The 14,608-nt window shown below is 48.5% G+C and overlaps 5 protein-coding genes across 5 annotated transcripts; 2 read left to right on the plus strand and 3 right to left on the minus strand.

The window, feature by feature from the left end:
- Positions 1-578: 578 nt before the first annotated feature.
- N7525_002275 (uncharacterized protein) lies at positions 579-803 on the plus strand (the record flags this gene model as incomplete). Its single annotated transcript, XM_061212246.1, has 1 exon — positions 579-803. The coding sequence occupies one exon, from the start codon at positions 579-581 to the stop codon at positions 801-803; it is 225 nt and encodes a 74-aa protein (XP_061071472.1).
- Positions 804-1,075: 272 nt separating this feature from the next.
- erg13A (putative hydroxymethylglutaryl-CoA synthase) lies at positions 1,076-2,622 on the minus strand (the record flags this gene model as incomplete). Its single annotated transcript, XM_002557022.1, has 4 exons — positions 1,076-1,219; positions 1,273-2,327; positions 2,393-2,495; positions 2,563-2,622. The coding sequence occupies 4 exons, from the start codon at positions 2,620-2,622 to the stop codon at positions 1,076-1,078; spliced, it is 1,362 nt and encodes a 453-aa protein (XP_002557068.1).
- A 1,836-nt stretch (positions 2,623-4,458) lies between these two features.
- On the minus strand, positions 4,459-6,393 carry N7525_002277 (FAD/NAD(P)-binding protein; the record flags this gene model as incomplete). The annotated part of the gene is made up of 1 exon (XM_002557020.2): positions 4,459-6,393. The coding sequence occupies one exon, from the start codon at positions 6,391-6,393 to the stop codon at positions 4,459-4,461; it is 1,935 nt and encodes a 644-aa protein (XP_002557066.2).
- A 1,160-nt stretch (positions 6,394-7,553) lies between these two features.
- N7525_002278 (uncharacterized protein) lies at positions 7,554-8,060 on the minus strand (the record flags this gene model as incomplete). Its single annotated transcript, XM_002557019.1, has 2 exons — positions 7,554-7,771; positions 7,847-8,060. 2 exons carry the CDS (start codon positions 8,058-8,060, stop codon positions 7,554-7,556), a joined length of 432 nt encoding a protein of 143 aa, XP_002557065.1.
- Positions 8,061-11,991: 3,931 nt separating this feature from the next.
- Positions 11,992-12,453, plus strand: N7525_002279 (ankyrin repeat domain-containing protein; the record flags this gene model as incomplete). The annotated part of the gene is made up of 1 exon (XM_061212247.1): positions 11,992-12,453. The coding sequence occupies one exon, from the start codon at positions 11,992-11,994 to the stop codon at positions 12,451-12,453; it is 462 nt and encodes a 153-aa protein (XP_061071473.1).
- Positions 12,454-14,608: the final 2,155 nt, after the last annotated feature.

Below are 14,608 nucleotides of genomic sequence, written 5' to 3' on the forward strand. Positions count from 1 at the left end.
ATGGTGTCGAGAATACCTGGAATATCCAGATCCTTATATAGTTCTCGCAGCAGGATATTCAAGGCATCAATCGCTTTCTGTGACACCCCTATGTTGAAAACTGGAGTATCCTTATCATCGGGTTCAGATTGTGCAAATGTCAATTTGTGAGTCGTAAAAAGAACTGTCCGAATACTTCCTATCTTGGTGGCGAAAAGATCTGCAAGAGTCTAGATAGTATTTGACCCCAAATAAGAGGCCAAATAAGAGGCTTCGACGCCGAACCGAGGTACAGGGGCGGTGGAACGGCAGTTATTGTTACTAGAAGAGTGGACTAGTTCCTTCGGTTGAATCCGACAGAGTTTGCGATGTGCATATCGAGAATTCAGATCAGTTCCAAGCGAGGTGTCGATCACTCTTGATGCATGATCAATATCATTGAAAGGCTTGCACTCACTGGTTCCAAATTAATGCCAAGTCCAATAGCCAGCGGGGCAATCCCCCGGGGATTTCCTCTGTCTCCGCATCGGGGAGTTCCTTATCAGTGGACCTGGTCTCTGGGATGATCAGCCCTGTGGCATCGAATCAAAATCGCCAAGATGTCGATCCGCTGCAAGGAACAGGCAGAGCCCATTCCCTCTGATCGATGTATCAACCAGGCACAGAACTCAATTGAGGAACAAAATGCAGATCTGTCCTCCGCACTCAGTAGCCTTATCAGCGGCCTCCGCAGCCTGGAATTTCTTCAGTTGGTTTGCGATTTGTCATTCCCCTCCCACTCGAGCGCGTACGGCGGTAGAGCCGGATCGATATGTTCGCGATAAGTCTCGCATCGTTGATTGCATGACCTTGAACTAGCATGCAGGTGTCAAGGGAATGGATAATGGTTCTCTTGTCAAGTTACGTCAAAGGAGGTTTCATCGCGACTCTATTTAGTAAGACAAACAGATGGATACCTAGGTAGTTAAGGGGCAAGACAGAAGAAAGAATTGCCGCGGTAAGTATTTTAGCTGCTAGCGAATATAGCGTACCCTCACCAGATGCCAAATTTTCATCAAATGCGAAATTCGGGTTCTTTGGAGTTGTGGTTTATTTCTCAGACAACCGCCTTCCTTTCATAACTGCGTCGAAACATCTCGTCGACGTGGACAAGGTAGTAAGTACTAGGAGCCAGGCTATCAACGCTTCCAACCGGGCTATAGCTCTTCTGCTGGTAGGCTTTCTCCCGGAGGTTGCACATCTATCATTGTTAGAAATTGACTGCCTAGACGATATGCTTCTCAAGGAACCTACCTCGTTATAAAACTCCGGCGAGACCGGCGTGCGAGCTTCCAAGCGCTCCTTCAACCGAACCTGCTGCACCATCCCCGAAGTATCGCCCTTGACACGGAAGCTAAATAGAGTGCTGGCCAGACCACCGCCGTAGCTGAACATGCCAATTCGCTTGTTCTGCAGTTCCTCGCTAGGAACATTGCTCAACAAGCTTACTAGCCCAGAGTAGACACTAGCGGTGTACATGTTCCCGCAATTTGTGGGCATTGTGAGGGATGGTTGGACGCGCTCGAGGAACCTTTCCTTAGTCAAGCCGATGCATATCTTCTCAACTTCTTTGTCCGTCAAAGACGCTGTCTGCTCGACATCACGGACAGCTGCTGGAATCTCTTCAAAGTGGTGGGGCTCCTTCCGGAGGTCGTTGAACAATAGACGGCCATAGGCCTTAGAGACAAGCTTGCAGTAGGGCGCATGAAAGGCAAAATAGTCAAAGGTATCCAAAAAGCTACCCTGGGAATCCGCTGCTCCGTTCGACAAACCGGCTACATTGGCCAGACACTTAGTACGATACCGCTCGTAGCAGTTGTCCAATGCCTCCATATAGCATGTGTTGGAGTAATGTCCATCGACAATGGGGTACTCTGAGCTAAAGTCCGCCTTGTAGAAGTCGTAGACGTGCTTCATATACGTTCCACGGAAGGGCTCCAGCACCAGGGGCGCATCGGCACCAATCAACATGGCCACACAGCCGGCTCCGCCTGTCGGGCGAGCGGCGGGCTTGTCGTACAAAGCAATATCTCCGGTCACGACAATGGCGTCGCGGCCGTCCCACGTTGATGATTCGACCCAGTTAATTGCATTCAACAATGCATTGGTTCCCCCATAGCAGGCGTTGTCAGTGTCGACACCATCAATGTCAGAGTTGTCCCCGAACAATTGCATGAGGACCGACTTGCAGGACTTGGATTTGTCCAGCAAAGTTTCCGTTCCCACTTCCAAGCGACCAATGGACATCGGGTCAATATGGTACTTTTCCAGCAGGGACGATGCCACTGTTAGCGCCATGGAATAGAGATCTATGAATGTAGCCAGATTATGTTAGCATAAAGCATGGGACATGAATTGAAGTTTGTTTCCATACCTTCGCGGTCATCACAGAAGCTCATCTTCTGCTGACCCAGGCCAACTGTGAATTTCCCAGCACTGGCTCCCAGATAGGTCTCGAGCTCGCTTTGTGGCACGTACTGTATAAGAGGGATTATGTCAGTTGGGCAATATTCAGTCTCAGAGTAGGCACTGCATTATACGTACGCGACTAGGGAAATAAATCTCCAGGGCCTTGATGCCCACATTTTGGGCGTGTGAGGACATGAATGTCACAACTAGAGGCAGCCTATTGAGATTGCCGACTTATGGTATGGAAGGATATAAGGAAGAAAATCTGGAATGGTAGAGCGAGTCAAAAAACAAGATAGAAGAAGGGGCATACCTTATAAATCCCAAAGATTCACTGTGTTGCTTCATTTGATTGAACTAGTCGAGCTGCAAAATACAGCGTTGAGATGAGAATGACCGTATCAGGTCATCCACCGTGGCGATGGGGCCAAATGAAACAAATTTAGGCCAACGCATAACTGTGACGGCTGCTACCCGGTACATCAGAGCATTTCCCTTTGACATGATCCGATACTCGGAGATAGTAGGTCGCCATACCGTTTGCTGTAAGTTTCAAGTTTGCAGAGAGTTGGAATATACGTCGACAACGCTGTCATTGAAGAGAACATAGCGATCGACCTAGTTGGTATGCTCTCATCACTCTCCGGGGTCGTAGGTCAAAAAGGAAAGTCATCTATGCCGCCGCCAGCGCCTTCTTGAACGCTTCGCCATCAACCGCGGCAGCCTCGGCTTAGCCGGTAAGTCTGTCGAACTGAGCGTTACTCGGGAACTCGGCTACATGAGCCTCCCCGTCGACCTGCTAGAAAATTTCAGCTCCGATGTCTGGATCCCAATCAATAGAGCCTTGGCATCGCCAACACCGTCGAGTTCTCTCTCAAGCAGGGGATTCTGCTCATCAGCGACGCCAGTGCTGTCGAGCTCGTCACCCCGAATGCCGTACCTTAGCGCGACACCCCAGTCTTTTGCGCGGCACCCGGTTCAGCGTTCTTATATTAAGCAATGGCCAAAATGCAGGCTCCAAGAAGGATTGTAAGGATGCAGTTTTCAGGCATTCCAGATCTTTTCAAATAGCACGGCGGCCGTGGGCGTAATTCACGATGTCGTACTTGATATGGCGGTCCACGGGCGGCAGGTGAGCCCCCCACAATGCTGAGTTTGAGTGAGCCAATTGGACCGAGCATGGTTCCTTCCAGATGCGGACTCAATTTCCTCGCTGCAGTGGCGTTTGGGTGAGGTCAGATATTTAGGCAGAAGTGACGACTCAGGACACTTCTAGGCCTAGAAAGGCTGTCCCGGAAGGTTGTTTCCTGTATAAGGACTCCTTACATGTAAGGGTCGCTGCTGTCAAAGATCTATCGTGAAGGCTCGGTTGCTATAGGCTGAAGAGAGAGAAGGAAAAAGAGAAGAGGAAAGAGAGGGAAAGCAAACACCTGTCACTATTGATGCCCGGTCTATCAGGCACCAAACAACAGACGCTTTTTACGGCCATTTCAGCCTAGAATGCATAACAGAAATCCTGGGGTCTTTAGACACGTAGACCGGTCAGTTCAATAAATCCAATATTTGTTGCTCCAACATAATATCTGTCTCAAGATTGATGGGCTGAACGTGTCCGAACATCAATCGAAGGTAGTCTTAAGCTCTGTGTTGTGCAGAGCCCCAACATATTGCTGCATATCTTGGTAGAACATAGCATGTATATCAGTTATTCTACCTATAGACTTACACGTTTATATACTCGTCGTGGGTAACTGCAAATTTATACTTCATTGCTTGCACGGATTGAAGACGCCAATATATATTTTCCAATAAGCCGTATAGTGCTTTGGAAACCACGACATGTCTTAACAATCAAAACATTGATTTTGAGCTGCAAACAGAAAACACATAGAGATATCAAATTCCAAATTTGTGGTGATTCACATCCTCACTTTCCATCCGTGCAGGATGTGTCTGATACTCCCACTCTCCTCGTCACGTTCACCAATATATCGCTGTCTATTTCCTTCACACAAAATTACCACACTTGCTTCAAGCATGGACACGGAGCTTAGCAACCTCAACATGGGGAAAGGTCTTCACATCAATCTGAGCCTGGGTGATTTTCGCCTCGATAGCTGCTGCGCCAAGAGCAGCGCGAGCAACAGCATCAGTGTCACAAAGCGTGACCGAGTTGACACCAGGCCTGGCACCAGCAGCGGTCACCCAGTGAACTCCCTCAGTTGGGACACCGATAGCAAACCGCTTTGGGTGCACACGACCATGGGTATCAATGAGATGGTACGGGCTTTGAGTCACATCAAGACCACCAGTCTCGTATCCGTCGATTGTGTGAGCGCGGCATTGGCCGGTTTTGAACAAATGAGAAAGAAGCTCATCCCCCGTGTTGCGGAGCGTTGGCTCTGGCAAGCGGGCTTCAATCAATGTAGTAACTCGGATTGGCTCTCCTGGCACCTCGGGCGAGTGGACCAGCCAGGCCTCGTCCTGGGCCTTGACTTGTGGACGGGGACCGAGGACTTCCAGAACCCCGGCTTCCATCAGCGCGATCATTTGCTCAATGCGTTGGCGAGGAGGCCCGATTGACACATAGGCGTTGAGAGGTGTGTACCAGCGATCGAGGTCCTTCCGGTGAGAAGTGCCGGTCAAGCCATTGTGATCCACGATGAGTCGGAGTTCGTTTCGCAGATCGCGCATAACATCCAGAGCTGCCTTTAGTGGACCGTTCAGGTTCCCAAGGGCGGCCTCCTTGGCATCTTCGCGAAGGTAGTCGATCAGCCACTCACGCCACTCAGTGGTAGTGTTGAATTCCCGGTCGCCCTGTGGGCGCTGGATACGTTCCCAGGACCACCACTTCTCTTCCGAGATACCGAAGTCACGGAGGACTTGCTCTTCCTCGGGGCTCTTTGGCTCTGTTTCCAGGAACCTCTTCTGGAAGTCGGTCTGGTCTGACCCGTCGCGCTTCAGTAAGGCCAAGTAATAGACGGTCTCCACTTCTTTTGACACAAGAGGCCAGATATCCCGGAGGAAGTCAGGGGCTTGTCCAGCATCGGAATGCTTGCGGAAAGCGTTGATGACTTCTTCAGTGAAGACGAGAGGCATGTGGCGGCCGTATGCTCCTTTGCCATTATCACCACGGGAGTGGTATGGGATTCCACGACGAGATCCGGCAATCATCCGAGGCTCCTTTCCGGATGGGTGATACTTCAAGCCGTTAGGAGTTTCTGAGAAGGTACCACCCCGCGACGTTGTTAACAAGGCCATATAGTCGAAGAAGTTGAGACCAAGACCACGCAGGAAAACGTTCTCCCCGGGAGCAATAACAGAAAGATCAACATCTGCTGGGTTCGAGGGCGTGATGTGGTGAAGACCATTTAGCTCTGCGTAAGCATTGAGTTTCCGCTGCTCAATGTCCAGAACCAGCGGGACGTGACACTGCGCAAGGATGACCGCTGCGAGGCTAGAAAGCGTGCGGCCATTCGACAGCTTGAGCGTTTGCTGGCCATAGGATGTGTCGTCCAGGCGGACAGCAAAAGCAGGGTGAACTTCAATTTGCACTTGAGGTGGTGCCTGTCGCACAGTCTCTTGGAAGATCCATTCGAGATACTGGCCGTACTGGGCACGTGTTCCATAGTCATCAGGCCCAAGGCCAGGGATTCTGTCGGCAGCCCAGGTGTAGAGACTTGGCCCTGGACGGATTGGGCCCGAGCAGACAATGCTATCATCAGTGAACAGGGTCACCTGGGAGGTGACGGTGTTCATTAGAAGTTGATCCGACTGCTCCGTACGCCAGACACGACCCGCCCCTGGGGGTGATGGATCAACGACATGGACCGTCAGTCGTGCTCCAGGGGCAAGAAAGTCTGGCGCTGAGGCACAAAGACGCTCCAGAGCGCTAGTTCCTCGAGGTCCAGCACCGACAATGGCAACATGGGTGCGCACCTCGGTAGGTTGAAGGGCAGAAGGCATTGAGTTTTGTTTTTATGGGGAAAATAAATATGGCGAAGGAGATATTCTGAAGACAGACACCGGAAGTAATGTCTCCAATCGTGGTGCTTATACTCTTCGTATACTCGAGTGTTTTCGGAAGAGGCCGTTGGAAGTTGTTGGAAATAATATGGAGGAATCCAAAGCCCCTTTTATATTCTGTCACTATCATTGAAGTTGTTCTTCAGCTCACATCATTAGTCTCGCCATTAGGACGTCACCCTTAGGAACCGTGCCTTCTGTAATCCACAGACGTATCATTACGGACCGACAATCTGCGACATGAGCAGCAAGTAGGCTGTTCCAATGATGAAACACCTCGACATCCCGTCCAACCTCTGGCAAGTGGACGTCGCGAGCGTTGAAGAATTGAAGATCTCGATGCAGGGATCGGGATCCACACTCTCTAAATCTACATTCGGGGTAACAGAAGCACGAAAACCCGATGCCGAATCTTGCGTTGCAGGCCGAATTCTGTTGCACTAGGGGCAAAAGTGGATTCAATCTCGCAAGCAGAATGAAATATGAGGCTACTAAACGATGACCTTGCATGCATAGAGTGACCATGCATTAGAGGTATGACAGTGTGGGAACCTGCAGCGCAGATCAAAGGGAACTATGAGACACTGGGGACTCTCCGTTGGTCCGAATTGCATACGAATCTCAAAATTCTAAGATAGTTTCCAAGCGAAATTATTTTGAAACCGAGCGACATTTAGGATAGTCTCATCATCCGAACAACGAGCTACAAGCGAATCGAGGATCCCAACCCCATTCCGTTGAGACATGTGGCTGTTAATTCGATGGATTAATACACATAGTAAGCTAAATGGAACATGAAAGCTTGGTGGCAACAGACCTATATGGCTTAGAATTGTAAAGGTCGAGACCATACCAGCAGGATTGATATCCTAGTTTGTTTTCACATTGGATACGCCTGGTGCAGATACAGACTAACATCGAGACTTCGGGACCTTACCTTTCTATTTGTACAGATGCCACATATCTAAAGGGGGTTATGAACATTGTATGTAAGGATTATATCAGAGCCAAGCACAACATTGATATGAACATTCCGCTAGCATAATTTCTATCATAAAACAATGAAACACGATGGGATAGAATTTCTCGGTCAAACTAAATCAGACCTCTGGGCGCTTATATTCGCCTTTCTCTACCATCTCATTGATGGTTTTCTCAGTCACCATCATTGCCTCGACACCGGCAGGTGTGCCACAGTAGACTGTTGCCTGCAGAACAGCCTCTCTGATTTCTATCTCTGTAAGGCCGTTGTTTATGGCACCACGGGTGTGCAGAGCAAGCTCAAGCCATGCTTTCTGAGCAATGATGATTCCAATATCTATAGAATATCCCCAGTAGATATTAGCAACCTCAGGCTCTCTATCTCTCGGAATTATGCTAGAATTTGACTTACTCAGAAGGCTCCGCTGCTTTCGGTCGAGCCCGGGGCGTTGCCAGACAGTTCCCCATGCCCATTCCGTAATGAGCTGCTGTCCAGGCATGGTGAAGGGTGTGGCATTTTGCAACGCGTTATTCACGTACTCGTCCCCAAGGACTGCTCTACGCACTTTGACTCCTTCGTCAAAGAGCTGCTTGTGCATTTCCTCAAACTTCGAATTGTCGGACATGTTTGCAGAAATCTTGAATTATGAGAATGGTACTTGGGATGCAGGTCGCAATGGCGGTTCCGATTCGCGGGAAAATACACTCACTGCTTGGGAGCACTTCTCCATTCGACATAGGGAAATATTATGGGACAAACAAGCTGAATTTAAGCAATTGATTTCTGCATCGTCCTTTTGATCAGATAGTTTAGATGTGCTTAACTTTGGGTCATTGGCCCCACTTAGGTTCTTCCGTCAGCGGGATGAGACATCTGTGGAGCCAACTTGGGGAGTCGCCTATTACAGGAAGCTTACAAGCCTTGAGGCTTCCCGTGTGCTTTTTTTCGGCTTAGCGGAACTTACATTCGTCAGAAACACGCAGGAAGTCATTCCCGCTTGTGGAGCTTTGCTCGCTCAACCCCGGCGAACTTGCCTTCTCCATACAGGAACGACCTCAAAAAGACTTCATTCGTGGGATACACTATTTTCCAAATTCACTGCCTGTTCCATCAAGGTGGCTGAGCTCACTGCAGCTAAACCCACTTATGTGTCATAACTATGGTCTAGATCTAAGATCTGAGAATTGTCTTGTCTGGACCTCGCCAAAGTTCAATTGATCCTTCGATCGTAGACATGCCCAAATCAGTCCCGGGATGGGTTTGAGCACCCCTCCGATGTTCAATGGCGGGTGCAAGGGCCCCCGGTCCGCCACCTGGGCGTCCTGGTCAGTCCAATGTACCAAAAGTGGACACATTTTTGCGCATAAAGTTATGTAGGTTATACTGCATTCAATCCTATCAAGCTTACGCCGATAGGTAAAATAATTGTGATTATCTGCTTGTTGCTTAATGTATTCTAGCTTATAAAACTGTCTTTAATATATATCATGTCATGTTAGACATCTCGCGGGTTTACATACTCTCCCTAGGTGGTCGAGTTTAGCTACATCCACTAGTTGTAAAATTAAACGGAGTTAAGACGTATCTCTTTCAATATATTTTCAATCTTCTTACTGTGACTATGTATTAGGTTTCGGTCCGAGACGACCTGCGGGATGGGTGCAAAATAAGCTTTAAGCCCTAGTTTATTAGTGTCTACCTAGGTACACATAGTTGTTCAAATAATTCTTGGCTATTAGATAGACGCTCTCGACAATGTCGAATATAGTTTGAACTTCCTCGATATCTTCTAATGGCCTTATAGGGACAAGGTAGGCAAGGAAAAGTCTGACAAGCTGCATATAAGCAATACCTCAAGGGCTGCGCCGCATCAATGTGTACATATTTAGCGTGGGCGGACTTAGTTCCGCCAAATATCCGGAAAGTCCGCTCGAAGGGCCTGCCCCCAATGTAGAGGATCATTTTATTAAGGGGGTTTTTCGCATCTGGATTATACAAGTGGTACTTCTAGCCTATACTCTTAAAGGAAGGGACTAGAGTGAATATAGCTAGAAGGACGGAGTAAACAACTGTTTCATATTTCTCTCGATCATCAGGTTATGCAGCAAATTTATGCATTTGGGCGGCTTAAGACACTTCTGGACACTTCGCGTCCTAGAGCCCTATGGATCAGGGCCTACTCCCGTTGGAGATTCCAAGGTGTGGTACAACCTCATTCATTACTAGAGCATATCCAAGCCGTTTCAATACCTAGGCAGATATGACTGTCAGCGCAAGGAAGAGGAGGATTTTAATACGGAGGACTGTTTGCTCCATTAGTCTTTGGTAAATGACCGTCTATTACATAGCCTAAAGACCATCGAGAAGGCCAGAATACAGATAGACCATGTGGAATCTCCACTTAGGCTACAGTTCGCTTCTATATCACCTTATTTGCCATAGAATCAGATGCATGAATAGCGTGTATCATCGTGACAATACCATCCAAACGGATCATTTCACCGCCGGGATTCCACATTAAACTGTTGCCTACTCCGTACGGTACCACCCCCTGATCTCGACTTCCGGGTGGCCGTTGTTGATCTCGCCGTATGTATGCAACGTCAGTTCCAGCTCCACTTCTCTCTTGCCCTCTTGCCTGCTCTGGTCCATAGGTGGCAGCCTGGAACAGACACGTGTCTTCATACTCGTGTGTTTTGCATATTGTTTGATTGGTTCTCAGCGGCCCATCTACGTTTGACTATTGCAGGGGTTCTCCAAGGGCTTACGCCACGGCTAAGTCAGCGGGTCTCGGGGAATCCTCGGTGGATCTCAATGTTTTAGATTAAGGTTCGGATCTACAGAGTGGGTCAACCTTCTCGCTTTACTTCACAGTGATCAATTAGCATAGCCCCAATCCATACGTTTAGAGCACGACTTGGTGTCTATTTGTGATGTCAGTCGCGTTTAATTCAGATGAGAATAATTGCCGGTCCGGGGTCCACCTCCCTGTAACCAATACATCATATGGTCTACAACATAGTCTAATTATGTTGTACTTCCCTTCTTGGCACTGATCAAGCAATTTTCTGAACACAAATTGGTCATGTCTTAACAATGTAGGTAACTATGGGCCGGCCCGGGGCGCAGTGGCCTAGACCTCACGACGGCCCGGGTCTGAGTCGCCTATCATGGGCTCTCTACCTCATCAAGGACTTTCAACGTTACATCCGACCATCATATATAGAAATTGCTATGGACCAAAAAGTTCCCTAAAATTACCTGTAATTTTAGGTATTTAGGCGGCTAGTACTGGAAGGGGGCATGATCGGCCGAACAAACGTGGGTCATGGCAAGAAGTCTATTGCCCAAGAATGTTCGTATTAGCGCAATTTGGTACACACTTGAACCCTTTGAGCCACGTAAACCTCCTACTAGGTTATATAATTTGCTAATTGCCATGTCGTTTGTAAATTACCGCTGGTTTGTAAACGACCGAGAGGCTATACAGCATGTACTGCCGTATTTATTTAGCCTGGAGTCCGAGGCAGATACTAGAAAGCCCTATACGTTGGCGTTGCAAATTTGGAGTTCATTTGGAATAGGCCATCAGAAGGTGCTAGAATAGTATTCACTTCACGCTATAGCTTCACCGGGTCTGGATTGGTTATAGCTTTCTAGATTCTTGTTCTAATCCGCGGACTGGTTGAAATATCTGACGCGAATTTGTCAGTTGTGAAGCGGTCAAGGGGTTATAGTTCAATGCTTATAAAACGACGTGAATTCTCCTAAAAGAGTCAAGCGGGATCCATTACACTTGTCGTGTGGCAATTATTGGCCAACTTGAACGAACATCATCCTTGCCTTTGCTGAGCCAATTTCCGCCCCGGAAGATCAGGGGACTAGTCGCCATGCTGACAGTAGCCTAACCATATAAATACCTAGTCATATAATAAGGTGGATGTCTTCACGTTACATGTACAAAGCCACGAGCATCAATACTCCGCACTGACCAAGACTTGATTGTTCTCCCCGTTCTACGCATGGTATGTTCTTCATGGAAGAGAAATTAGCACTAGAGCGGCGGAGGGAAAGGAATAGGATTGCACAGCGAAAGCATCGTACAGTAGGCACTATGCATTCTTTCAGTCCGTCCAGCTAATGTGGGATAGGTGAAAATGCAAGAAACAGCACGAAGGGAACACATCCACCGGCTGAAAGTAGCGAATGCAGCAGCTCAATATCGCCACCTCAACAGAGAAGCCACCAAGGGCAGAGAGCAGACCGAAGTAGCAGTTCTTCAAGGAGCAATGAACAGGAATGCTTGCAGTTCCCAGCTGTTTTCGGGTCCGATCTAGAGTACACTTTGGACCACAAGCCAGCAGAGAACATGTTTTCCGACATACAGTTCTCACCGGGCGCCTCAGAATACAACCAAGTTGACCCGGCAACCCCCGAACAACTCCAATCAGACCTCTCCTGTTTTACTATGGATGCATTATTGTCTACCAACCCAGCCAAAGGTATGTGGTTTACCCGCAACCGCTCGTCCACATATTCAAACCTAACGCTACGCCATGGCCATAGTCGGCCCCAGCCTCTGTGCCAACTGCTACGCCCATACCAAGCCACAGTTCCTGCCACGACAAGATTTGGAAGCAACCATTACCTTGTCTACGAACACGACCACCCAGCCGCTAGGCCAACATACGGACCACAACCCGGCCTGCGCTAGTGGTGCAGGGTCCAAAGTATGGACGACTCCGCTCCATATTTCCGTCGCTCACGGCCATCTCTGGGCTGTGCACCTCCTCCTTGACCACGGCGCCGATCCTAACGCCATTGACGGATCCGGTTCCACCGTGCTTCATACAGCCGTTCGGCGCGGCCATCACACCATCGTGCGGGAGCTGCTTCGGTATAATGCGGATCCGAGCTCCGTAGACGTGGCAGGGTGGCTACCGTTGCATTATGCTGCAGAGGCGGGCGATGAAAATTGCATGCGGGCGTTACTGCAGACAGGTGGGGTTAGAAATTGACGGGAGACAAGCGTGTCTTTGGATTGGGCTAAGCCATTCGAAAGCTTAATGCCGCTCAGTGTCGATTCTATTCTGGCGCTAGTGTCCGTTGTGGAGTAGTCGTATTCCTTGTTAGATCCTTTTGGGCTCCCGTTTGCATGGTATTGTCACGATGATACACGCTATTCATGCATTAGTGTTGGAGCTGTAGCTATGTTGCGAAATCTCCGGCCCATAGAATTCTGCACAACAGTCCTAAGTTAGTCTACGTAAGCACTAGCAGAAATGTATATCCAACATGGACAGTTGCCACCATGGTACCCGTAAGCCTAAGACTATATTATTAACGCTAACTCGAATAGGTATGTTTCCCGGCTTAGTGGTGGATACGTTGCCTTTTTGTTCGCGAAGATGTAGAGCGCGACCCATATGGGCAGTTCGAAGGATCCATGGATATTATCCCATTGTTACATCAGTTCAATAACGAGTCCACGGTCATAGAATATTTGAATGCAGCTATAAAAACAATATTGTGGAAGTTGTAGAGCTATCCTTGTATATCAAAAAGTAACTTTATTAAGCAATAAACTATAAACCTAAAGCTATTCACACTGCCCGAATAAGTAATTGTTGTTTTTAATCAACTATGTTTCACTGGGCTTAACGCGAGCCCGATACTTATTGCACGGGTCCCATAATGTTAGTCGAGCCAACGCTAGTATACATTACTCGGAATGTCCCGATAACGGATATCTGGTTGCCTTGCAAAGGCCATCGTCGTCACTCCCAATCGATTGTGGGAGGGAAAAATACGCCACCCTGCGGAAGTGCGTTGCGATATGGTGTGGTCCTGCATCCTCGAGGCAAAATGGGCATTTCCGGGATACTTCAATAGACAGCTTTCCATTCTCGCTACCGGTTGTGTCGGATTTCTTCTGATGCCTAAAGATTTCATAGTTGATCCAGTCGCTGAGGCTGTCGTACTGTTGGTCCGCATCTCTACAGTCCCATAAGTGCAAATGTACGGACGTAAGTCGCGCAGAATGTCAGCTCTTCAAATTATCAGCTATGGATATCCTGTGATTGGAGGTTTCATCCTACTTACTGCCAGGCCGTTTAATGCAGCATCTTCTGCGGACACAGAGTGAAGCAATACGGGCATTCAAACTCTTCGCCATCCCACAGATGCTTTGGGGGTGGTGGGATGAAGAAGCAATCATCGTTTCCATCGTCCTTCATATCCACGACAGTTAAAGTTGATATTAATGACACATTATCATCATGCTTGACTTTGACACATCGAGGTAGGTTGCTGTTGGAGACCGTGAAGCTGCCATCGGGACAACAGGCACATTCAGATTTGGGCCATTTTCTTCGTCTGCGAAACCGCTATAGGTGAACTGCCCAGAAAGGCTCTGGTAGTGGAGCTGTCACGGATGTCCCGCATCCGAAGCTCATGTTGAACTGAGTCTGTGGAAATCCGACGGATTCGATCATATCGTCAATCAACGGCATCCCATCATCTCAGGGTATCGCCAGGAGAGAATTTTCCTTTCGTTCCAACTATGAGTGTCGAAGCCTTTTGCAGACAGTGCAGTGCTAAGGCTTTTCGAATTTCCATTGACATAACGTAACATAGATCGAGCTAAACGAAACCGTAGATGACGTTAGGTAGTTACACTACAGCCTCTCATCAGCCCATGATGCTTCAGGTCTTTTCTATTCATCTTGAGCCCTTACACCCCCTGTCTACATCTGCTACCCACTATATCATGAAATTCGAGCAATTCACAGACCGCATGCCTGACCGCTGTTCTGCCATGAGTCTGACGATCCGTACATCTGCTCAACGAATTTCTTCCTATTAGGCGTGTGGGAGGATCCGAAACGCACGGTGGTCATAGCCGCATGCCACAGCCCGCAGTCACCAAGAATCAGGTTGCCCCGCCCCCATGTTTCCCCATAAGATCGAGGGAGCCTACTCCTCTCCGATACTGGTGTCATGGTAAGTCATCTCCCTAGCCCATTAGTCCTAGGCAGGACCTACGGGGAGACTTAGGCTGGGTAGATTTGGGAAATAGAGCCCATATATGTACTATAATCGTATGATAGATTAATAGCTGCTTAGGAGAAGTAGCGTACGATGCTATCCCAGTTATAAACGAAGATGAAAACG

Source organism: Penicillium rubens (genome assembly GCF_028828025.1).
Source record: "Penicillium rubens strain IBT 27055 chromosome Unknown utg000001l_segment0_segment0, whole genome shotgun sequence".
NCBI lineage: Eukaryota > Fungi > Ascomycota > Eurotiomycetes > Eurotiales > Aspergillaceae > Penicillium > Penicillium rubens.